This window comes from Manis pentadactyla, chromosome 7, assembly GCF_030020395.1.
Source record: "Manis pentadactyla isolate mManPen7 chromosome 7, mManPen7.hap1, whole genome shotgun sequence".
Classification (NCBI taxonomy): Eukaryota; Metazoa; Chordata; class Mammalia; order Pholidota; family Manidae; genus Manis; species Manis pentadactyla.
Window position 1 is genome coordinate 137,739,532 of NC_080025.1, and position 25,246 is coordinate 137,764,777.

General features: G+C 43.5%; 1 protein-coding gene across 1 annotated transcript; it reads right to left on the reverse strand.

Annotated features, from left to right (window-relative positions):
- Positions 1-281: 281 nt before the first annotated feature.
- LOC118932554 (trypsin) lies at positions 282-5,069 on the reverse strand. The gene is made up of 5 exons (XM_036926129.2): positions 4,699-5,069; positions 2,744-2,903; positions 1,721-1,974; positions 1,024-1,160; positions 282-492 (listed from the first exon to the last, which is right to left on the reverse strand). The coding sequence occupies exons 1-5, from the start codon at positions 4,736-4,738 to the stop codon at positions 343-345; spliced, it is 741 nt and encodes a 246-aa protein (XP_036782024.2). The 5' UTR covers positions 4,739-5,069; the 3' UTR covers positions 282-342.
- Positions 5,070-25,246: the final 20,177 nt, after the last annotated feature.

The window sequence follows — 25,246 nt, forward strand, 5'->3', positions numbered from 1 at the left end:
TGCCTTTTGGTGTCATTTTCTGTTCAAAAATGTGTTGGGAACATTGACCCTTGAACTTATTCATCTTTGTATGTTCAATGGCCCACACAGAGTCTGGCATATAGTAAGTGATCAGTAAATTTACTTCGATTAGGTTGAGTGTATTTCTGAATAACCTTTCAAATTCTGTACTCATATAACAGTTCAATTCTATACCTCCCTTCTTACAGTCTCAAGAGAAAGTTCATAAATACCAAGTGAGGACAGTTCTGGAATGTTTAGTTCAGGCATATTTGGACATATTTGGGGCAGAGAAAATCTTTTTATTTAGATAGTGTTTCCAGGCATTAGAGGAAGGTGAAATTAGTTGGCAGCTATGGTCTGCTGAATCCAGCTCACGTAATTGCACACCTTGGTGTAGACGCCAGGCTTGCCTTTGAGAGCACAGCCGTAGCCCCAGGAGACAACGCCCTGGAGCTCTCCATTGCAGACCACGGGGCCGCCAGAGTCGCCCTGAGTGAGAGAGACACGACCGTCAGAACTCTCAGCTATGCCCAGATGGGAGGGACACTCAAAACTGTTCCTCTGTTATCCCGGGGCCACCTTCCCAGGCTGCTGATCCTCTGTGAAGCACCTCCTTTACCCCAGGAAATCAGTCTCTGTACTATGCCCCTAGTCTTTCTATTCTCTCTTCATTCCTCCTCTTTTCTTCTCTGTGGGCCTGTAGGGCCAAGAAAAAGTGAGGACCAAGCGTGGTACTGCCACCCAGCCAGCCCTGCTCCTTTGAGTAAGTGTCCTTCTACAACATACCTCCTCAGAAGCGTGCCTGGATGTACTGTTTGCACACCATCTTCCATGTATCTTTTTACCTTAATCCTTACATTCAACATTACTAAAAGAAAATTAATCATCTATCCCACATCTATCCATCACCCCTTATAACTAGTCCCAGGGGCAGCTTTCCAGTCTTCGGTCTTTCAGGAAAGGAGAAATGTGGCAGGGATGCATAAGGCTGGGCTGGAAGAGAAGTGCAGAGAAAGTAACCTGGCAAGAGTCCTTTCCACCCTCCAGGAAGCCCACACACATCATGTTGCTGGTGATCTCGCCTGGGTAGGCGTTGCGGCAAGTGCTGTCGGAGAGGATGGGAGCGTTCAGACACTGCAGGAGCTCAGGGTAGTTTTCTGTTGGGCACAAGAGTAAAATGGGCAGTTACCTGCAGGATCCTCGATTCTTCCCCAGTACCTCCCCTCCTCCCCAACACTCCTACTCTTGCTCTCAGACTACCAGGGACTTCTATTCCAAAGAACAACTTTTATCTGGAAGGTCTTCCAAATAGTCCTAATCAACAAGTTGTTCTGACACTAACATCAGTGACTGTAGATCTGATGTCTAGAGACATTTCTCAAATAGTCTATACCTTAGGCAACTTCAAATCCCTTAGCCTCTGTTCTGTTTACCCCTTGGTTTCTAGTTCTCTGCAAATCACTAATCACACTTCAACTGAGCACCTGGCATCATAATTCATAGTCAAATCATAATCACCTTTATCATAATTCATTTTTGTTGTGTTTTCTGACAAAGGTAACTTCCTCGTTTCAATTAATACATTCGAAGACTCTCTAGGTCCCCCAGAGTATCCACTGTAAACCTTTCCTCGAGTGACAAGGACTAGCCGACCCTCAATGTGCTTTTTACTTCTAGGATTCCCAGAATTGGTGCTTCGGCTCCAGGTAACACTTACGCCCACTGCTCAGGGTGTTGCCCCAACCGGAGATGAGGCACTGGGTACCAGCCGCTGCACAAGATCTTGGCAGGGAGACAGTAGCCACGCGAGAGTTGATGGTGGCAGGTGAGCTCAGTTTAATCAGCATGATGTCATTATTGAGATCGTTTGCATTGTAATTGGGGTGGCGGATGACCTTGGCTGAATTAATGAATTGTTCATTGCCCTCTGTGACTTCAATGTTGTGTTCTCCCAGACGCACCTGGATTCGGCTGGATTAAAAGATTAAAAGTTCCCTAAACATCCACTGTGAGCTACTTTCCCCTCCCAGTGCACCCCAGTCATGAGTGGGAGCCCAGGCACCACCCACTTCAAGCATTTACACACACAGGTAATTGTGCACGTAAAGAAGTCCTACCAGATAGAGTGTAGGTTAGAGTATTTATTCCTTAGGTAGGTGTCACTTCAAGTACAGACTCACAGCCCACCGTCTTGTTAGGACAGGTAGGTATAGGAATAGGAACCAAATGACACCAGTAAATAGGGAGATAAAAAGGGAATTGGTGATTAATCAGCACCTGCTGTTTCTCCTTTGGTTGGGCTTACCAATAATTGTAGGGAGACATGGCAGGAATCAGAGAGATGATAGAATATTAAGGGAGCATGAGTTGTACTTATTTTTAATGTGCTGGACATTTCAGGTATTTTATTACCTCCAATAGCCATTTTATTCCTGGTTCAGCTCTAAGGATTAGGACTACTTATTGACTAGCAGTCTTAAACTAGTTCTAGGCATTCTCCATCACTTACTATTTCCCCTCCCATGTCTTCAGTACCCTTGTTTGGGAGGACATCAGAGTGCTTTAAGGGTATCTTTCCAAGTGAAATTCCCTCAATGCATCATATGATGCCTGTGGGGGCCGGGGGGCAATGAGACTCTTAGAATCTGAATGCTGGCCTCTCCGGCCTAAGACTGTGCTTTGGCAGTGCTTGGGGGTGAGTCGATCTTACAGAACAGGGATATGAGGACTGGTTACTTACGACTTGTAGCAGTGGGCAGCGGACACCACCCACTGGGCACTGATGAGGGAGCCACCACAGAAGTGGTAGCCAGAGTTCAGGGACACCTGGTAGGGGAGGGAGTTCTTCCCACAGGTGTAGCCCCCGACGATCTTGTCATCATCGTCAACGGGGAAAGCAACTAACAGGGAGAAGTTAGAAACTGTCTGTAAAACAGGTCCATCTTGGTATCACTACTTTGCCACTGAGTTTTTTCGGATTACCCAAAAAAGAGCAGGTAATGTTACTTCTCACACATATTCAGGAAATGGTGATTTTATTGTAACTTTTCAAAATCTTATTATTCTGTACCTCTAACATATACCCCGCTTATAAAATTCTAAGTATCTAATTTTTAATTTATTATTTGATATATTTATATATTTGATATTTATATATTTTATAAATATACTGGTTTTTTTATATATATACCCCCCACACACATACACACATCAGAGACTCCTTATGTAATAAACACCCTGAACACCACTACCTAAGGATATAAACAATACTTTTTACACAAAACTCTTCTCAGCAGCCATGTAAATAGGCATTCAATAACTTGTGGTGTTTGGAATAGGACAGATATCCTTATGAGTTACTAGAAAGGGAGCTCTTAGAAGCCACGTGGGAATATTCAAGAAATGGGAGTTTTATACTTTTGTTTCCGCATTTTTCTCTTCTTGTTTTTTTTCCTCAAATTTTCACAAAATAATTTCATAGAACATAATAAGGTTTCCCTCTCCAACCTTTCCCTTGATCTCAATTATCTTTCCAATATTTTCCAATTTTTGTTCAGCACCGTGAAGTCTGGCTCACTGATTTATGAATAGCTCCCAAGGTCTCTGATTATATTATATGCACCCTCTTGTTAAAGTATTTTAAAGTAATTTTGAGAAAGGCATTATCAGGTGTATAGATAGACAGGTGTACTGAAATGGTAACTGCACAATTTGGGAAAATTTAGTAGTAAGTTTCAGTAGTACAAAATTTAGTATAAAAATAGAAATAGTCACTGCTCTATTTCTTTTGATGATTGAATGACATGTTATTTTACACCAGAAAGATTTCATTAGCAAGGATGTTGTAAAACCCAGCCCATCACTTTTATTTATGAGAAATAAAATACCCTTGCCTATGTAGATCCCTGTTCAGGTGCCCTTTAATAGAGAGGAGACTCACGTGCTAACCCTCACAGCGTCTTGGACACAAGATTAGTCCCAATTCTGAATTCCAAAGCCTTAGAAAGGTCAAAATAACATTTCCTTAATGTTAACTATCCTCTCCTTTTCTCTCTTCCTTCCTAGATATTTACTTTGAAGTTCAGGGCGATTTCTGCCTCTGTCCCTTCTACACTGATCACTTCTACTGGCTGTGATCTTTTCCCAACAGGTGACATTTAGTTGTCAATAGATACACGTACTACAACAGTCTCCCTTTACCAGCAGTTTCACTTACCAGTAGTCAACCACAGTCTGAAAACAGATGACCCTCCTGGCATATTGTCGAAGGTCAATGGTAGCCTAATGCTGTGTCACAATGCCTATGGCATGCATCTCACTTCATCTCATCACGTAGGCATTTTATTATTTCACATGATCACAAGAAAGGTCAGTACAAGAAAAGATTTTGAGAGACCATATTCACGTGACTTTTATCACTGTGTATTGTTATAATCATTCTATTTTATTATTAGTTATTGTTGTTAATCTCTTACTGTGCCTAATTTATAAATTAAACTTCATCATAGGTATGGGTGTCTAAGAAAAAACATAGTATGTACACAGTTCCATGCTATCCATGGTCTCAGGCATCTACTGGGGGTCTTGGGATGTAATTTCTCCCAAGGGTAGGAGGGGACTACTGTATACACTGTTGTTTCATGTTTTAAGCTTCTTGAGTACAGAGATTACATTCAGCATTCATTGTTGACTCACCAGCAGCTCCCAGGAGGGCAAAGAGGATAAGTGTCTTCATGGCCGCTCACTGGATCTGGCCTGGGCAGTGGGGCGGCGGGGTCTCCCTCACAGCTATTTGTACCTCCAGGTTTGTCCTTGATGCCCATGGCCACAGAGCCAAAAATATGATTTTCCTGGCAACTCACAAATCCAAATTTAGAATTCAGTTCTGTGCCAAACTGAAAATAATTCAGCATCAAATTTAAACATCAACCTTTGTCCACTTTTCCAGAAGGTTATGAGAATGAAAAGAATAAACCCACCTGGTGGGAATTGTTCCCCATAATAGAAGAGTAAGTTGGAGTAAGGACAGTAACAGGGCTGTGGGTGTTCTGCTTCCCAAACAAAAATCTTAGGTACTTGTTTATCTCCACTGAGAACTTTCATCCTTTGGACCTTGTTGAACACTATACCCTTGATGTTTAATTAACATTGACTGTCTCACAACTATGTAATTTTTCTTGTGGTAGCTCGGCTGTGTATCCATGTTAACTTTTCATTATTAATAGGAATGACTTGTTCCCCTGAGAAAGGGAAAATTGTCCTGATTTGAAACTACAGCAGATCTAAACAGGAGAGAATCATGATAAGTTGTATTTATCTATAACTTTATATTAGGGTTATTCTAAATACTTTACCTATATTAATTAAGTAATCATCATTACAACCCTACAAGATACCTATTATTATCTCCACTTTATAACGTGAAAACTGAGATACACAAATATAGGGGACTTGGCCAAAGTCACCTAGCAAGTACCTGGTAGGGTCAGGATTGCAACCCAAGCATCTGTCTTCAGAGTCTGTGCTCTTGACCACTCTACAACACTTCCCCACTAAATTCACCAAAATCTGGAGACTAAGATTACAGAATTCTTGGCCAGTGATACTACAATAGAAATTTATAGAGTACTTAGCACATGTCAGGCACTGTGGACAGAATTTACATATATCAACTCATCCAATCCTCACCGTCAGCTTTGTAAGAGCTATTATAATTCTTGGCATTTTATAGATGGGAAAGGTGAGGCTGAGAAGAGTTTTGTGTTTTGCTCAAAGTTTTATAACTATTAAATGGTCAGTAAAGAGCCCAAAGTCAAGCAGCCTCATTTCTGGGTCCATGTCCTCCACTGTGGTGCCATAAACACAGTCAAGGAAAACAACCTGAGCTCTGCTGAATTAAGGGATGATTCTAGGCCACACATAGAATTCTGAGAAATCCAAGAAATGGGTTTCTGGAGCAGGAATTGTCATAATCAGTGGGGCATGGCAGAAATATCCAGAATACTAAGTGACTCTCAGGACTAACCTCTAGCTACATACAGCCAGACTCTGTACCCACACAATGTGTCTGAATGGCCTACCAGGATGCTATTTCTGCTTTACCAAACCATCCTTCTGAAGTAGCTTCTGTTCTTTTACATTTGAGATTTTGCTGGTATGAAGATGATTATTTAGAAGACAAAGTTTCTCAACCTTGGCACTATTGACATTTTGGGTCAGATAATTCTTTGTTAAGGGAAACTGCCCACACTGTAGGATATTTATCAGCATCTCTGGCTTCTAATTACAAATATCATTCTTCCCTCCTTCCAGTTTTGATGACCAAACATGTCTCCAAGCATTCCTAAATGTCCCCAGCAGGGTCATAATCATCCCCAGCTGAGACAACTGATCTAAGGAAAAAAGATGGGCAAAGTTCTCTTCTGAGGTTGTAGCCATGAGAAAGTGCCTTAAGCTTTGGGACAGCACAGGCCCTCATTAGCTACTGGGTGAATGGCACGCAGGCAGTGAGCTTCCATTCACTGATCCCTTAAGATCGGGGAACTAAGGAGTAAGGGAAGGGTTAGACCCAGAATAAGGAGGGGAGAGCCTTCTTGTCCTGTTCAATCATCTCCCACTGCTGACGCCTCCATGATGAGATGTTAGAAGTTGTATGATTCTCTGTCACCCCGGGAACTTCCCCTAAACCTCATCAGAGATCTTGGCCCATATGAAAAATGCATCTTAGGGCAAAGATTTTCACAATAATTGGCTGCTGTGTCCTACAGTTCTCTCTGGTGTGTCCTGAGCTTTATCACTTGGACCCGTTCTTCCAGGAAGAGGAAGAGTGAGGGTTTCCAGATAAGGGGAATGATTGAGGATCAATCACAGATTCCCAAGTAAACACTTTGAGACAAAGGAACCTGTCTGGCTGCAGGAGATGATTCTTTAGTCATCCAAAGCAATACTGGGGATATACAGAAAAGACCAACTGATGGTTTCCAGAGTTCATTTAGTCCCACACAACTCACACAAGTGTTGTATGTAAAACCACTTAGCATGGTGCGTGTAATGCAAGTTACATTCTGATTTTTAAATCAGCTTTTTTCCTGAGTCTCTTCTTAAGCAAACTCATTGATATTCATGTGTTGGTGAATTTTTATCTAATGCACACTAAAATAAACACATGCTATTTAATGAAATATTCATTTAAGTGAAATATTCCTTTAAATGCCCATATTCCTTTGGCCCTGCCCACCGGGTTGGTACCTATACTTCTTTTCCTAACTTTAAACACATGGTGGCGCAGAGGCACGTGTCTATATTTAATTAGTCTGTATTTGTCACCTCTCTTTCCCATGCACATGGCTTAGTGGCCTTGGAGTACTATTTAAACTTGTGCCTGAACTGGGGGCTGACTGGATTCCAGTAAATAGGTCAACATTGTATTGGCAGGAACAAGAGTCACCCACTGTCTAAAGGCAATTCTATGCTCTTTTCCTCAGTGGATTCTGTTTTTCTTTTTCCTTAGCTTCGTCAGCCACTATCCTGGTGAGCATATCATGGTTACTGAAGCCATGCTAAGTGCAGAGAATTTTCCACTTTACCGCTTCAATGTGCAGGGAAATCTTTACATAACAACTCGTCTCCTTGCAAAAAGATATACTAAGAAACTTACTTTAAAAACTGAAGTAAACATTCAAGGCAGCAAAAATCCAAATGGAACAAAGTTCACAGTATATGCCTGTGTAATCACCTCGAGGAGAATCTGAGAGTTTATGCTATCCTGAATGTCTAATCTTCGCCGTATATAGAAAATCAGCGTTAGTGAGTGGAATATTCTTTCTCAGTACAGTGAACCCTGGAATGAGACTTAGGTTTCCTCAAGAACCCTGCTCAAGGATGACATTAGTTTGGGGACATTTCTTCTTAAGATACACACGATTCTCTCTGTAAAATTGTTCAGCAAACTTCTTCTGTAAAGAGCCCAGTGGTAAAAGGTTTTAGGCTTTGCAGGCAATGTAGTCTCTGTCCCATCTCCTCTGCCATTGTCACATGAAAGTGTCTGTAGACAATGTGTAAAGGAAGAGGGCAGCTGTGGTCCAACAAGATGTCATTTGCTAAAAGAGGCTGCAGGTGAGATTTGTCCCTGGGCTGTAACTGTTGACCCTGCTCTAGAATAGAAAATAGGGAGGAAACCATGCCAATGACCCATTATCCAAATTTAAAATGGAATGGTGCTCCAGTTTCCAGGATCAGCTATGGCTTGAAATAAAGTGAGTTATCTTAAGAGGAATATCTCGCTGTTGCCTTTACTTCAAATAATGCCTTAGCAAAAAATAAAGAAGTGGGATTTGGGGGATTTAGGACTGGGATATTGGATGGACAGAAAACAGTACAGGGAAAAGAAGAGACAGAAAATTGTGTCAAATATGAGAAGCAGTAACATTTTGGGAAAGAACATTTAGATCTGGTGACCAGAGTTCTAGCCTTCATTCTGTCACTAGCTTTTTTTTTTTTTGGCCTCTGTGCTTTAATATTCTCATGTAAGACATGAGTAACCACAGTAAAAAATGGGAAAATGGGAGAAGTTAACACAATCTAAGACCCACATATAAGAGTTTTGTTCAAGTGTCAACGTAAGTACATTATGTCTCTCTGTCACTTCACATTGCTCTGTCTTCCCCTTTGTGACCAGATCCTATCTCTCCCCCACAAAATTAGGTGGAAATGCATACATAGTAAAAGAAAAATTAAGTTTTAGCATAGAATCAGACAGGTGTGTATACCTTGTACGTGCAGCTGTCAGGCCAATATGTGCAAAAGCCACCCGTGAAATAATTTGGAAACTTACCACTTCGGAACACAATGGGTTGGTAAGGTATTTATGGGGAGAAAACATCCCATTGGATTGGATGAAAATGGGCTTAGGAGGAGAAACAGAGATGTAGATGGAGGCTGAAGTATAACTGACAGTCAAAATAGAGCACTATAAATGGAAAATGACAAGACAGGGAAAGAACTCGTAGGATGCACCCCATGTCCATTTTTCATAAGAACCATTTTCTATCAAATATATTTATATTCCCAACAATGCTGACCACATAGTAGAAAGTCAGGAAAACTTGTTGCTGGTGATTTGCCTCCAAGCTCTGTCATCCCAACCCCCTTCCATATACCCTCCTTGCTTTTATGGGATACACTTCTAAATCAAAACAAGTTGCTACCCAAAGAGGAACACTACTTAGCTGGGAAATACTTTTCTGTTACAGTTTCGGAAACTACAATTTGGGGAGTAGAGAAAGAAAATACATGGGTCTCCTGAATTCCACCCTAGGAAGAACAGACAGATCCTGAGAGACGTAGTTGGCAGGTAAACCATTCACAAGTGCTGTGGCCCTCAGAGCCCCCAGTCACTGTCACTGTCCTACTCCACTCCTTTTGAGTGACTGTCACCAGACCAAGTATTCAGCTTTGTAGAGAACACAGGTTCACTTAGAGCAAGTCATGTCAAGCTAACTGCGTTTCCTCTGGGGTGAGCTTAGTAGGCAGAGGAATTTGCAGAACTGGAAACCAGCAGGCCTTGCTTTCAGCAAAGTACTTGGCAACGTTTTTGGGATATTTTTGCAATTAAGGTTTGATTCATGCTCTTGATGTACTCTGAGGTAAGTTATACTAATTACCCACTATTGTTCAAAGTGCTTTCTCAGAGCCCACATGAAAGGTAGCAAGAAATCCCTGAGGTCTCCAATTTGAGAACATAGAAAGCCAAGTAGCTGATTACTAATGACCCGGAGCTGAGAGGAATCAGTGCCACAGATTACTGAATCCAGGCACCAGAGAAGTAATGGCTGATGTAAAAACTGGCCTGCCGATTGACCTGGCCGCCCTCCAATCATCCCAGTCCCTTTCATGCTAACATCAGACTCAGCTTTGACTCACCATTTAATGTAATGCCATTCCTCGACAAATGGCATTCCAGAAGACCAAAGTCCGAGACACAGCTTTGTTACCTGGCTGATCATACTTCTGGGGTCTTGTCTCCCCTCTGCTCAAGCTTCTTGGGTTGTCACCATATTCCTTGTGACTAAGTCCTCATGTGACACGCATCTCCAGTGAATGGGTGTTCTCCTGTCCCATTTTTTGGTGTGTGTCAATACCCACTTGACATCCTAACTCCTCAGAGAGAGTGTTCAGTCTTGCTCTTACCCCTAAACCCAAATTACTGCCTTCTTCCTGTCCTTTGAAGCTGACAGCCATCTTCCCAAGTCTCCCCCACTTCTCTGCTCAAACACCCCAGACATCCTAGTTGCCTCTCCTATCTGCTCCATCCTGCCCATTTCTGGAGCCTGTGGAGATTATCTTCTCCAGCTACCATGATTTAAACAGGCACAGTCAGGACAGACTCATCCGTAGAGGGTAACCTTCGTGGTGACAGGAATGGAGAACTTGCCTCTCAGGGATAGCTAAAGAGATGGTGGCCCTGAGAAGGGACCACCCCCAGGGGAAATGGTAGTTACTGTCAAATATCTGACGCACTGATATGTTAGATAATACAGAATGCAGCCATGAGGATCCAGATGACAGGGTTGGGACCAAGAAGGGACATTATTAAAGAACATGGTAGGATTTGATGTAACAAAGAACTTTAGATCAACAGATGGCACCCCATTGGGGTGGCCGTGAAGGGCTTCTCTCTGTGCGTCTGGGAGGACAGACCCGCAAAGTCCTTTTACAGTTTCAAGGGAAGGTTTTGATGTTTTTTAGTAAACTTGGCTTTGTCTTGGTCTTCAACCCTTAAAAAGTGTAGTTTTGCATCTAAATAAGTGTATCTTGGTGTTTAGACACTACTCTCTCTACAGTTGCCAGCTGTGTGAGTTGAAAGAATGTCAGGGTAACATGCTTGCGCCACCCTGAGCGGGCGTTGCTAATCGCAAGTGGGCCAAGGGTCGCTAGTCCCGGAGGTGGTGGTTGGAAATGCGGAGGAATTTTGATCATTGGTGAGGACCAGGGATCTGAACTTTGAAAAAGCCCCTTGGAATGATTCTGATTTAGGTGATCTGGGGACCTCCCTTGGTGAAACGCTCCTGCAAACTCTGCCTTGAAACCTTGGCCAGTGTGGAAGGGTGGCGACAGTCTTAGAGAAGGCATCTTATATTGACACCTCCATGTGGGTGAAGTGAGCCCCTTCAGAGGGGAGAGACCCGGCTACAGAGGGCTCCGCTGGGAGAGTGGAAATTCCTCGGCCGGCCGCTGTGGTGTCTCGGACCCCCTGATGTAGTTGCAGAGTTTGATGTAGGTGCCAGGTGTGCCTCTGCAGGCACAGGCTGCTCCCCAGGAAACAATGTCCTCAGGTGTCCTTCTGCAGGTAGCAGGGCCACCCACGTCACCCTGAAGGAGGGGGGAAGAGACAAAGTCAGACGTGCAGCCAAATCCAGGGCAGGCATGTAGGCAAACCCATCTGCAGGCATCCTTCCCGTCCTCATGAAGTAGATCACCACCTAGGCAGATCCTGCTGTTGATCAGGGCGGGGCAGCTTCGTGGCAGGTGGAGAGCAGGGCACCCGCCTTCAGGCACTGCAGACAGTGAGGGAGCATGCGTCCAGCCCTGCCTTCATTTTCTGCATTGTTTTCAGTGGGACTGCACTCTCCTGAACAAAGGGCATGGTGGCCACTGTTATCCAGACACTGGGTAATACCCACCCATCCACATTTACGGACTTCAAGCCTGTCTCCCAACTCTCCAGAGCGTCAGGTTCCCGAGGGCCGCCGCAAGCTGTGAACAGCAATGACAGCGGCAGCTCACATTTCCTGAGCACTGACCGAGCGCCTGTTACTGTTTTAAGCTCATTAATCCTTAAACTCAGCTAGTCAGTTAGGAATTATTATTCCCATTTTGTAGAAGAGGACATCAAATGAGTGAGTTCCAATCAAGTCCCCCAAGAGCACTGAGCCATCTAAACCCAGGCAGTCTGTCTCCACGGTTCCCAACCTCATCTGTACCGTAGCCTAATGCGGTGGCTCTTCTGTCGCTGAGCCGCGCTGAGGCTCACTCGCTGGCAGAAGGCTGTGTCACCCCAGCTGGAGACCAGGCCCTGAGAGCGGCTCTCGGCAGGAGCCGGGCAGGGATGTGATGGTCTCACTCTTCTAGAGGATGATCAGCACCATGTCATGCCCCATAGTTATGGTCTTATAATTATGTCCAGCGCTCTTTGCCACACTGATGAACTATTCAGCCCCTTCAGAGGCTGTGAGGCTATGTCCGCCCAGTTTCACCTGGAAGCCCCTGGAAAGGGAGGCAAGGCCACAGTGTTGCTACTTGGCCAGGTCTTGCTGTTAGACTCACAGGCCATTCTCTGTCACCCCATTAGAGCCTCATGAGCAGGTGAAACAACCGAGAGACAAAATTGAGCCCCTTCGTGGACTTGATGAACGCTTTATTAGATAGGGGATTGTATCTGGTGCAAAAATGCAGACAGCCAGCAGAGCGCTCACATTTCGGAGCTCTCTAGCTGCACGGAGGTTGCATGGAGTTCGTCAGAGATGTGTCAGGAGGAAAGAGAGTCAGGCGTGTACTGAAGCAGAATCTCAGGAGTCCATGGAGACGGAGCATCTGAACTGCGACGGGAGGTGGCTAATCCGTGGGCCTAAAGTTCCAGTCAAGCAAGACGAATCTCTGGAGATTGCTGCAGCTCACTGTATCTACAGTTAACAACACTGTCCTGTATGCTGAAAATTTTACTAAGAGGGTAGATCTCATGTTAAGTGTTCTTACCATAGTGAAATAGATTTCTTTAAATGTAGAAAAGAAGGCAGGGCTGGGGGTTGGTGAGGGCAAAGCTACTGGAATTCAGGCCACCGAAGAAGGGGTTAGCCTGAGAGTGGGAACCGGAGGCATTTTGCTCAGACACGAGAGGACGCTCCAGAAGATGACCATAAAGAGAGAGTTCCTTATTTGCCCTGCACCTCTCTGCTGGGCCTGCCCTCCCACCACAACGAGTCAGCAGACCTCAGATCCAGCGAGGCAACCTGCAGGTGCTGACTGCCACCCACAGGGCTCCAGGCGGCCACCCTGACAGCTGGTAGTGGCCAGGGGCTGAGAGCACCTCTGGCTGCTGATGACGGCGCCCGACACTGGTGGGACCCGACATACACACTTGGTAGGGAGGGACATTCTTGTCACAGGTGTATCCTCTAACGGTCTTGGCGTCTTCCCTGTCACCATTCCTGGGTAAAGCCCCTAGGTGATAAGAAGAAGGAGGAGAGGTCAGCTGAAGATTATACTTTGTCCCAGAACTTCTGGCAAGAAGGGAGATTTGAAAATGTGCAACATAGCATGTCAGGTGGGGAACACCAAGAATGTTCTGCTAGGGTAGAATTTTTAAAAATCTTTTTCCAAATGAAAATAGCTCCAAACCTGCTGTTTTGAGATGTAATATACATTCACATAGGACATTTAAGCCAAAGTATAGTATCAACAATATAGAAGACAAAAAATTATCTCAAATTTTACTTATTGAAAATAACCTGTGGGAATTTGCCACAGACTTCCTTACAGGGCATTCTCTTTGTATGTACCTGTCCACATACACACTCACACCTCCACAGGATATGGTTCTCATAAGTGAGGCTATACTTGCCAGCAATTCTCCAGAACTTCTGAAACAATGAATTCATCTACTCTAACATGCTCTGAGAGACCATGCAAATTCCACGCACATGCCTTTAGTTGCCTCCCGGTAGGAAAACAAACGCATGCAGCCAGGAGAGGTAGAGAAATCAGTACTAGAGCTACGGATTGACTTAAGAAAAACAACTCCACGATGATAAAGCAAATGAAAACGGACAATCAGTATATAGCATGAGAGATGTAATCAAGCTCTAAATTTCCACAACTTACGTGTTGGGAAACTGAAGGTTGTGTACGACCTTAGAGGTAACAAGATTTGGGACCAGAATTAAAATCTAGCTTTCCTGACTCGTGACACAGTGCTTCCCTTTGACACTCACCTGCCTCCTGTCCAAATAGTTGAGGTCACTTTGCTTGTAACACAGCTGTTTATACAGGAGGCATTATCTAAAAGGACGTACTGGAACTTGCACACTTTCTATTAACCAAACTCACAGTCTCTATTGAGAGTGAAAGGGGATCATGGAGCTGTCATGTGACCAGAGAAAGACCAAGAAACATTTCTCTCAACTCCCAGATCTTCCTACTGGATCAAAAAGGGTATTCAGAGTGTAATAATTTGAGGAGCTGTTGGAAGGGAGGAAGGAAGGAAGGAGAGAAAGAAGGAAAAGATGGCAAAGGGAGGGAGGAAGAGAGTTCTGGGTTGGAGGTCTGTGCTAAAACTTGGAAGTGGTCTGGGGACAAAAACAAGATTTTTTTATATAAAGAAATGTGTCCTAAAGAAGAGGGAGCAGCTCTTCTGGTTCTCTCAAGAAGCTAACAGCACAGGCAAGGGTGTGACTCGGAACCTGACTGGTCAGTCACATGGGAGTCTGCCTTTTTCTAGCCAATGGATAGATACTTTCAGACTCTCAGAAGGCCTCAGCTGAATGTGGTCTCTTCGACTTTAACTTTCACATTATAACAGGAGAGTCCAAAGCTGACACATCTGTGGGCTCTTATCCAAGTCTGAAGCCAAGAATCCAGAGGCAGGGAAGCTGAGAAGGGCAAGGGCCAACAGCACTGACCTGGAACATTGTTGTTTAATATAGGTTGTGTCCAGATCTTGATCTGCTAGGGACAGCTCTGGTTTATGCATGCTGCCCTGATACAGTCATTACTTGCACTACTTTTCATTCTCACAAATGTCCAAATTTTGTCAATAAGTTACTGGTTAGCCTAGTTACACAGCAAAGTCTTCGGGGCCACCAGAACCAGAGGGGAGAGTGAGGACCAGACCTTGCTCTTGTCTGTTACAGGTCCTTTCAATTCTTCTCAGTCATTCATTTTCCATTCCTCATTCATTTCAGGGGCAGTAGAGAGACCCACATATTTGTTGCTGGGTGTCTGACCTTCCATGAGACCACAGAGGCTGTGAATCTATTCTCTTACTTCTTTAGTGGAGAGAAAATAAAACTTACCAGCAAATTCTGGGACCATGAGAAATATGATGGTCTTCTCAGTGGTTCTCTGAATGTACTTGGGATGATGCAGAAGAATAGGGAGAACAGTCCCCTTTATTTCCCCCAAAACCAAACAATCTTATCTCTAGTCCAAGGCCTCTGGGCAACAGGTGGAACGTGATAGTAGACACGCAGATATTCATCTGGTGGGTCCTCCTTTCTCAAGCCTGGCAAATATTGTTGCTGGGGTCAGTCATAACCATGAGTGCAAAGGGGAGTGTGTGTTTACAGAAGTGGACCCCCTATGGTTACAGACTGCTCATGGACCTCTTGGTTCCATAAAGTTTTACTGCAATGACACAAAGGGCACTGTTCAACTGAGAATGGAATAACTTCTAAAACAGGTGGTGTATAAATTCTTTTCTAACTGTATACATCCTACCTATTTGATTTTCATTAAGTAATTTTTATGAGTCATAATCTCTCTCTGTCCTACCAACTTCTTTCCTGAGTGTCCCCTAGTTTCAACTTCCTTCTGAACATATCTGTTCAAATGTCCTACAGTACCTCAGGGCAACCTTTCTACAGCTGAATTCATGGTAGCTTCCTCTTCTTATCTTCTCCTAAGTCTTAAGTCAGTGCAATGCAACTTTATCCGTGTGGTCTGTCAAACTTAAAACATGGAATCACCCATAACTTACTCATCCATCTTCATCACCACCTATATTCAAATATCAAGTCTTGAAAATTTTCCCTATCTTGAAGATCCTTGACTTAATCTTTCAAGCCAACCACTTGTGCCTTAGTTTCTGACCACAGTCTCTCAAATTACTGAAACAGTTCTGCAAGCTCTTTCTTATTTCTGGATTTACTGTCCTTCAACCCATCCTCCATACTGCTTACCAGAGCAATCTTTCTAAAATGCACATGGATCGTGGCATTTTCCTGCTTAAAACCTTTGCATAACTCCATATTGTCAGGATAAGTTTAAATTTCTGGGCACAGCATTGGAGCCTATGCACTGGGGTAGTCTAGGCTGTTTTACATCTCTGTGCCTTCCGCACACCCCTTACCTGGTTAACTCCCACTCATTCTTCAGGCTCTAATCAGGAAGAACTCTGAACCTCACCTGCACGCTCCAGCTCAGATCAGGCCTTTATGAGTTTTCTTGTCAGCCCTTACATTTCTGTCATTACATTTACTTCCAATTATATATTAATTGTGTGAATATTTGCTTAATGTCTGTTGTTACAGGTAGTATAAATTTCCCGGAGGCACAAACAAAATGATTCGATAACTACTCTGCCTCAAAACCAGCATGTGTCTGACACATAGTAATTGTTCAATAAATAACTGCTGAATGGGGTTACTTTCCTCACTTCTTTGCTAGTGAACTCCTATTCACCCATTACAATTCATCTTAAGCATCATCTCTCCTTAGAATTAACCCCTGACACTTATCTGTGCCCAATCCTAGCTCCACTCTTTGCACCCCCTGTTTGTTAGATAAATAAAACCTCTCTGCATCTGTTTAAGTCCTTGTATTTATCACTATTATAACTTCTGTGTTTTGTTGCAAGTTCTTATTCCCTTGTCTGATTGATTCTTCAACTAGATTATGAGTTCCTAAATCAAACATTTTATGTTTAAATTCCCAGTTTGTAAACTCTGTCTTTGACATGGAGTAGATGCTTAGGTTCCTTTTTGCACCATCGAACCCTCGAACCTCATCTATATCCCCACCAAAGGTCACACAACCTCTGTTCCAGACAGGAAGTTACAGTACCTTCTCAACCATTCAGTTGGAAGGCTTTTCCTTATGTTGAACCAGAAAACTGTTTCTTAAAACTTCTAACCATTTTTTCTTAGTCTTGTCTCTTGGGAAGATAGATCAGGAGAGTCATAGTAAGCAGGTAAGTGGTCAGCAGCGGCCAGAGCCAGCAGACTGTGTGTTCTAGAACAGTAAACAGGAGAGTCAACAGCGACTAAGTTTCCAGCCCAACAGAGAGAACTCTGCCTCTTTATGTAGCAGGAACACATCTCAAAAGGTTCTTCAAGGTACTGGAAAATAGCCTGCCAGACGGCAGTAGCTGAAGCTAGATGCTCGCCTCTTTTTAGGCAATGTGGCAGAACAAGTTCTTAGAAAAAGAAGCTGGTACAGGACTAGATTGCTTACAGACTGGTTTAAACTATCCTTTTTCAAAAAACTTTCTTCAAGTATGGCTATCCCCAAATAATTGTTTTTTCTGCATATCCTTCCAATGCTGATGACTTACCTGTGGGTAAAATTGCAATATTTCCAGGATCTCTCCCCTGGCCTTAGTGCATCTCCCTGTCAGTAGGTGTTTCCAAGGGGTGGACAGAAGTACCATCTCCATATCAACAGGGGATCACAAGGAGGGTAGAGAGTGAGCAGGCGCCTGGCCAGGAGAGGTATTTTTGGTTTCTTCGCAGCCAGGTCGCCAGAGACCCTGGAGAGCAGGAGTGAGCAGGTGACCGCTTGTAAGCAATAAGCAGGTTTCTCCCACTTTATTTCTCTCTTTGAGTGATTTTGGCTTCAAAGGTTTATTTGCCCCAGGCTGAGAACGTATTTTCCCCCCAGAGTTACACTGTCCTCTTATTTTATGATTTAATCATAGTTAGTATAGTAAAATCATTAAAATTTAATAACAGTTTATGCCCTATTATTTTGTGATTAGTGAAATACAATAATTTTTTTCAGATGCTTCATCTCGATATTGGCTCTCTCCACCATCTAGAATATACACATACACCACAAACAAAGATGTCTACCCAATGATTTTTGTTTTTTATGGTTTTATTTCCCCTTCCCATGCAGAGAGCTCTTCTACAGATTCTTAGTCAGTGGATGTTTGGTGACCAGAACAAAGCATGAGACCAGCCCTACAGGAAGCTGAGAGTTCAGACAGGCTCTCGAATGCTGAGAAAGAAGCATCTGGTTATGGTTCCGTAGCCTGGGGTCCCAGCAAGACGAATGGCTGGTGATTAGAATGTTTGCTCACCTGGGGAGGTTTGAAGGCACCGCCCAGCTACCAGTTGCAGGGAGGAAATGGTGAGAAGCATGTGGGAGGGCTATCAGGAGCAGCTGCTGTTTCAGGCAAGGGGAACGCGCCTCTAAGGTGCTATGCAAAGTCAGGAGGTGAGAGGGGCGTTGCTGGGAAGGCGGAAAAAGAAACTAAGCTTTGTGTATGGATTGTGTGATAGTATATTAGGGATACCGGCCTATGTGCCCACTCGTCAAATTGTGCACTTCAAATATGTGCAGGTCTTTGTATCAGTTATACCTCAGTGATGCTGTTAAAAATAAGTAAAATAAAATTATGGAGAATAATACACAGGAAATAATTTTTTAAAATTATTATTATTTTTTAAAGAGACAGTCTGTGACTTTAAAAAACAAATTTGGTAGGGAAGACAAGTACGTACATCACAATAAAGTGTTAGTATAAGAGGAAGGAAAGGGAAAATTTAGGACTTTCAGAACTAAGAAATACACACTGCTTCCTGGAGAACAGGAGGAAAAAGAAAAGAGAAACACCGATGGTTCAGAGAAGCCAAAGCAAGTCACACACATGTTCACTGGCCACCACTGGGGGGAGGCAGGGAAATGGGACAAGGGTCATGCCACTGTAGTCTACTGAGGCTGAGAAAAGGCCCAGCTGATTCTTTAACTTCACCTTCATGCTGTTCTCCCCCTTCTTCTGTTAGGCAGGAGAATAGATATGAGCTGGGTGGAGAGAGAATAAGGCCAGTAAAGCCCACTAAAAGGGACTCAAACAATTAACCAGTTAAAACTAGAGAGCCAGAAAAGACCCACAGAGTTAATGAGTTAATCAGTTGAAGCTCCAAAGGCCAGGAGTTACTTGGAATATCCAGACGTTCCCCAGATAAAGAAAAGTATCTGAGCACATAGCCCATGTCTTCATTGTGTCAATTATACCATGACATTGTAAGATTTACTGGAGCCTGCCACAAGGCTCAGCTTATTCTTTAACTTATCCTATATGCTGTTTTGTCCTCCCCCAGCCCCTAATCAAGTAATTTGCAACCTGGGCAGGAGACAAGCATCATGATTAATTTTCCAAACAAGCCCAGCTATAAACAGCACAGTAAAAACAGGGAAGATTCCATCATTCCATCTTTAAGCTAAGATTGCATTTTAAAACCCAGACAGTTAAGAAGATCTTAACATATTCTTTAGCAAACAGACAGTAATTCAGCCCACTTGGGGGCACGGCATGTGGTCTTGATTGATACATTCCCAGAGGGAAGCAGCTATCCTGGGCAGGAACCAGATCAGTAAATTTCTTGTGTTAAGAAAATTTTGCAGAATTACCTGGAGGACTGACAATAGAAGAGAAGATACTTAATGTCTCTCATCAAAAATAAACATCTTGAGACCACTTAACAAGTCTACACCCCCTAGCCCCTTGTCACATTCCTGAAAAATCCTAAAAAGGGGGAACACCAATCTTTCAGGATGCCTCTTTTCTGAGGTACCCACACTCCCCTTTCTCTGAGTGTGCACCTTTTGCCATAAATAAAGCTTTTTCTCAATCTTTCAGGGCATGCCTCTCTCTAAGGTTTTCTCTTTTTAAATGAAACTTAAACCTTTCAGGGTACCTCTCCTCCCTGAGGTTGCCTGAACTTTTTCTCTCTTTAAGTGTGTAACTTTAAATAAAACTTTTACTCTGCTTCCCTATTGTGTCTCTGCCCTTCAATTCTTTGTTTTGGTGGAGATGGTGGAGACAAGAACTGAAGAAAATAAACAATGTCCCCCTAACACTTCCGGTCACCTTAGTCAATTAAGTAACACTGTGACCAGGACGATAGACCTCCAGAACACCAAGTCACCTGAATCACCCTGTTCTTAAGACAAAACTTTAAAGGAAATATTAACCACCTGTGTACATCATGCTTCATACCGGCCCTTACCCAAAAGGCCCTATAAAACCCCAAACTCCAAACCCGCAAGCACACCTACTCTTCAAGGGTGCCCACACTGCTGTCTGAATGTGTACTGAGGTTGCCTGCACTCCCCCACCTTCAAGTGCATACTTTGCTTTGTGTGTATGTGTGTGTGTGTGCATGAGTGTGTGTGTGTGTTTCATCTTTTTTTTATTAAGGTATCATTAATATATAATCTTATGAAGGTTTCACATGAGCAACATTGTGGTTACTACATTAAACCATATTATCAAGTCCCCCCAACATACCTCATTGCACTCACTGTCCATTAGCATAGTAAGAGTCTATAGAGTCACTACTTGTCTTCTCTGTGCTATACTGCCTTCCCCATGGCCCCCCTATATTATGTATGCTGATCATAATGCCCCTTAATTCCCTTCTCCCTCCCTCCCTACCCACCGTCTCCACCCCCTTTCCCTTTGGTAACCACTAGTCACTTCTTGGAGTCTGTGAGTCTGCTGCTGTTTTGTTCCTTCAGTTTTGCTTCACTGTTATACTCCACAAATAAGGGAAATCATTTGGTACTTGTTTTTCTCCGCCTGTCTTTTTTCACTGAGCATAATACCCTCTAGCTCCACCCATGTTGCAAATGATAGGATTTGTTTTCTTATGGATGAAAAATATTCCATTGTGTATATGTACCACATCTTCTTTATCCATTCATCTACTGATGGACACTTAGGTTGCTTCCATACCTTGGCTATTGTAAATAATGCTGCAATAAACATAGGGGTGCATATGTCTTTTTGAATCTGGGATCTTGTTTTCTTCGGGTAAATTCCTAGGAGTGGAATTTCTGGGTCAAATGGTATTTCTATTTTTAGTTTTTTGAGGAACTTCCATATTGCTTTCCACAATGGTTGAACTAGCTTACATTCCCACCAGCAGTGTAGGAGGGTTCCCCTTTCTCCACATCCTCACCAGCATTTGTTGTTGCTTGTCTTTTGGATGGTGGCCATCCTAACTGGTGTGAGGTGATACCTCATTGTGGTTTTAACTTGCATTTCCCTGATGATTAGCAATGTGGAGCATCTTTTCATGTGCCTGTTAGTACTTTGTTTTTAAATAAAACTTTCTTGCTTCTTCAGTCTATTGCACTCTGTCCCTGAATTCTGTTTTATGACAAAGACAAGAACTCCCCAACATCCACCACCAGTATTAAATGTCCTTGTCACTTTGCTATTTCATTCAACCTTCTAGTCTTCACTGCAAGTCTTTTCTCTCTCTTCGTTTCATGTCTGAGAGGTAAGGAAACAGCTGCAGGAACCTCTGAATAGGGAGGGGCTTGCAGGTCCCAATGCTGTGGTGACCAGAGGGAATTAAGGTCATTTGATCACGTTCTTTAGCAGCCTCCCTGAAAGTCTCCTTTCCTTTGCTTTGGGAAGTTCTCAGAACATAAACTCACTCCAGCCTGTGTTCTGTGGCTCCCCTAATTCTGGGGTGGCAGAGACATCCATGCAGATCAAGCAGACATTGGACACCAGGAGACCCTGGCTTTAGGACTTAGCAAGGGATTTGCCCTAGGCTGGCAAGGGATTTGCCCTAGGCTGAGCAGGAGTCCAGTGAGCTCTCCTTTTCTCTCTCTGTTCTTCCTTGCTTTCTTCTGCCTGCATGGCTGCACAAGTAAAAGAGCCACTCTATGCAACACTGACATTACTACTTCCGCTTTAATGAATTCTTCCTTACCTGCACTCTTTCAACCTGTTCTCAAATTCTTTCCCAATCAGAGTCAAGAGCCTTCCCTCCGCCATCCAGGTTGAGGTTTTACCTAGCGCCCAGAGAGAGACCTCCCCAGATGGGGCTGCCTGGCAGAGCAGACCTGCCCTGTCTAGGTCTGTCTGGAACAGATGGAAGACAGACAGGTTCCTGAGGCCTCCCCTACCCACCATCAGTCTTAGGTGCCTTGAATTATGCAGTAAGCACCTTCTAGAGTGAAATACCTTTGTTGTCAGAGGAGTAGTCTGGGGCATTTCCCTGTATCTGTGTAGGAGGGAGGTGCAGTGCAAGGTAATAGAGACTATGCCAAGTGAAGAGGGCATTCCTTAGAGAGTGGGGTGTTGGAGCCCAAGCGGGGTGTGGAGACCAGCCTGGTGCAGGCCATTGAAGACCCAGCGGATTGAGAAGGGCACCCATGCTGTGCAGGGCATGCCCGACCTGGGGTACTGGAAACTGCACCAAGATGAGGAGCCTTCCAGCATGGCTGGACTCCCTAACACAGGGTTGTAGAGTCCAAGCAGGGTAAGGAGGGCATTTGCATGGGGGGAGAAGGTGGGCTTTGCAACAGACAATTGGATATATGTAAGGAGACTGATCAAAAATGTAAATCAATTAAGGAAAACAGGAGCCAGTTTTCTTGGTATTGAATAAGGGAACTGCAAATTTTAAAAGAAAGAATGAACTCTGTAATATTGGATCTGGAACTGGAATTATTGGTATAAATTTGGTTTTTCAATGTGTATATAGATAGAAATAAAGATGTGTGTAAAAGTGTGTATACTTATGTGCATGTACACACCCATATATTCCCTAGTTCTGTCTGCTGTGATGCCCTGAGAGTAATGTCACTCCAAAACCCCAGATTCAGTGCCCAGATCTTGTTTTCTAAGTACTATTACCCACTAAAAGTAACCAGGACTCTTTGGAGAAACTGCTGATACAAAACGGAGGCAGGGAAAGTACAAGATGAGCCTAGAATAACTTCTTATGCCATAAAATAAAGAAATACTCAAAGAATAACGGAGGCCCTGATAGGAAGGATGGCTTAAGAAGGGAAACAATCTCTCTATTCCCATATCTCCTTTGGGCAATCCTTGCTACACATTGAAAAATTATTCTATACCTATCCTTTAAAATAAAAATTAGTACCAAAAGCTCACTTCATGCCAGGCAAGTTTATTTTTATCATTTATATTTCAGCTTGTATCATGATAGCATGCCCTTAATTTATGTAAAGCCACCAATAGAAATACACCAATGCCAACCATACCACATGTGGAAACAGTTTTTTAATGGTTACTTACATGTGGTCTCTTACTATTTTCCTTTGCATTGCTTGTTTCTTCATTCATTAAACAAGCATGTGTTAAGTAGCTGTAATATGTCAAGTGTTGTGATGGGGTTGGGGGCCACTGGGAGGTTCTAGTACACCAGGCTGGTCAACATCTGGGCAGAAGTTTATCCTGAGTGGCTCATACTGTTTTAGAGTTGGACAGAGGGTTGGCGGCAAGAACGTCAGATGGTCCTCATCCAGGTCTCACAGATGAGGAAATGAGCAGGTGAGTAGATGAAACAACTAAGCCAACTAAAACCCAGTTCTATTTTAATCTTCCTGAAACATACACTTTAAAACTCTCTGAACTAGATGTTATCTAAAAACATGTCCTGTTGCTCCCATGAGTCTAGAAGCAATTTGAGGATGAGAACTTTGCCTTATTTACCAATGCTTGTTGGACAAATTTAAACAGTCTATAGGCTCCATGAGAGTCTGTCTTCTACTCCTAGTCCTTGAATAGTAAGTACCTGGCATATAACATCTGTTCAACAAATACTTAATGAAAAAAAAAGAACAAAAACAAAGAGAATAAGCTAAGCCAGTGTGATTTGGGGTGGTGGTTGGGGGCAGTTCACCAGCAGGTGACAGTACGGGTTGCTGTGGATAAAGTGAAGGCTCCTATGGCCAGGGTTCTCAGAAGCATCTGACCTTGTAGAATGAAGAAACGAGAAAGGCTTAAGTGAGGTGCCTGCTCAGGGATAACACTCGTTGAGCTGGGGTGATAGTGTCTAGGATGTAGCATGCACTGAACAAATGGATCAAATATGGGGCTGTGTGCTTAATACATGAATCCCGGAGCCAAGGGGTGGACGAAGGTTGGCTGGCATCCCTCTCCTCGTTACTCCCAGGAATGCAGCTGCAAATTTGCACTTCCTTCTGTATTTTTTGGGTCTTCTAGATAAGAAGTTCTACTCCCTGAAGAAAGCGGGGAGGTGGGAGTGGGTGCTCCCACCAGAGGACATAATAAGGATTCCAGCGAACTTGCACTTTGGCTCCTACTGGTCATTTGGGGCTCCTTTTGCTGAGAGACTAGCAGGTAAGGATGGAGGTACTATCTTGATAATCATGAGGTTAACAAGAGTTGATGCTATACAGTGGAAACAGGGGTAAGTTTATCTGGAACTCAGGAAACTAACTCAAGCATCTCTTGGTGCCGCGATTCCTGGTATTGGGGACAATTTTGCAATTGCGGCCATCATGGCCTGAGGAAGGAAAGGCACCCAAGGGCTCAAAATCCTTAGGGATGACTGTCTGGGTCACTCCATCAAAGACGCCACTTAGACCACTGAAGTGCTGAGCAAAGTTGGAGGAAATACGGAACTGGCGATAGAGGGAGGAGATGATACATATCAGTTATGGGTCGGGTACAGTGTTAGCAGCAGACCTGTAGCCCTAAACCACCTCTGTCTGTAAAGATCGCAGGCGGCCACCACCTTGAAGACCTGATATTTGGACTTGGTGGAAGCAGTGCATGGGGTAGAGTGTTTCAAGTGCCTCCTAATATCACCTCACTATTTATATTGTAACTTCTTGTCAGTTTTGTTTTTTACTATTTTCTTCTTTCCTTCTATAGTTTCTTCCTTGCATCCATCCCTTCCTTCCTCACTCCTTTCCTTTCTTTGAAAAGCTTCACATGGAAGCTGTGTGGCACAATGAGAGAGCTACTTGGGACACAGGTCATGTAAGACCCACTAGCCCAGTGGACATCTAAATTGAAATCAAACAATTTTGAACTTAGTCACAGACTTGGAAATTACTGCAGTCCACGGTTTTGTAGATGAAGAACTGTGAAGCCATTGAAAAGACAGTAAAAACTGTGTTAATACTCTTTCCCTATCCTCCATAGAACATTTATTTTATATTTCTAGTCTAGGGTGATGTGTGAATTTCGTTTTGCTCCCATTAGAATATAAACCCTGTGAGATTGAGAATGTCTTACTCATGCTTGTACTAAGTAGCCACTCAGTGACTGCAAACAAATGAAGCATGCTAAAGGCTCCAGGAAGCTTGTGGTCACTTCTGGTTTGTTCACTAGTATCCTTCGTACTTGTTCTGTGTGCAATAAAAAAAGAAAAGAGAAGAGCCACCGGGAGCTGTCTTTGATGGGGCTTCCCCAGTAGTTGACAGTTAGTGTTGCCGATCGCTGCGGTGG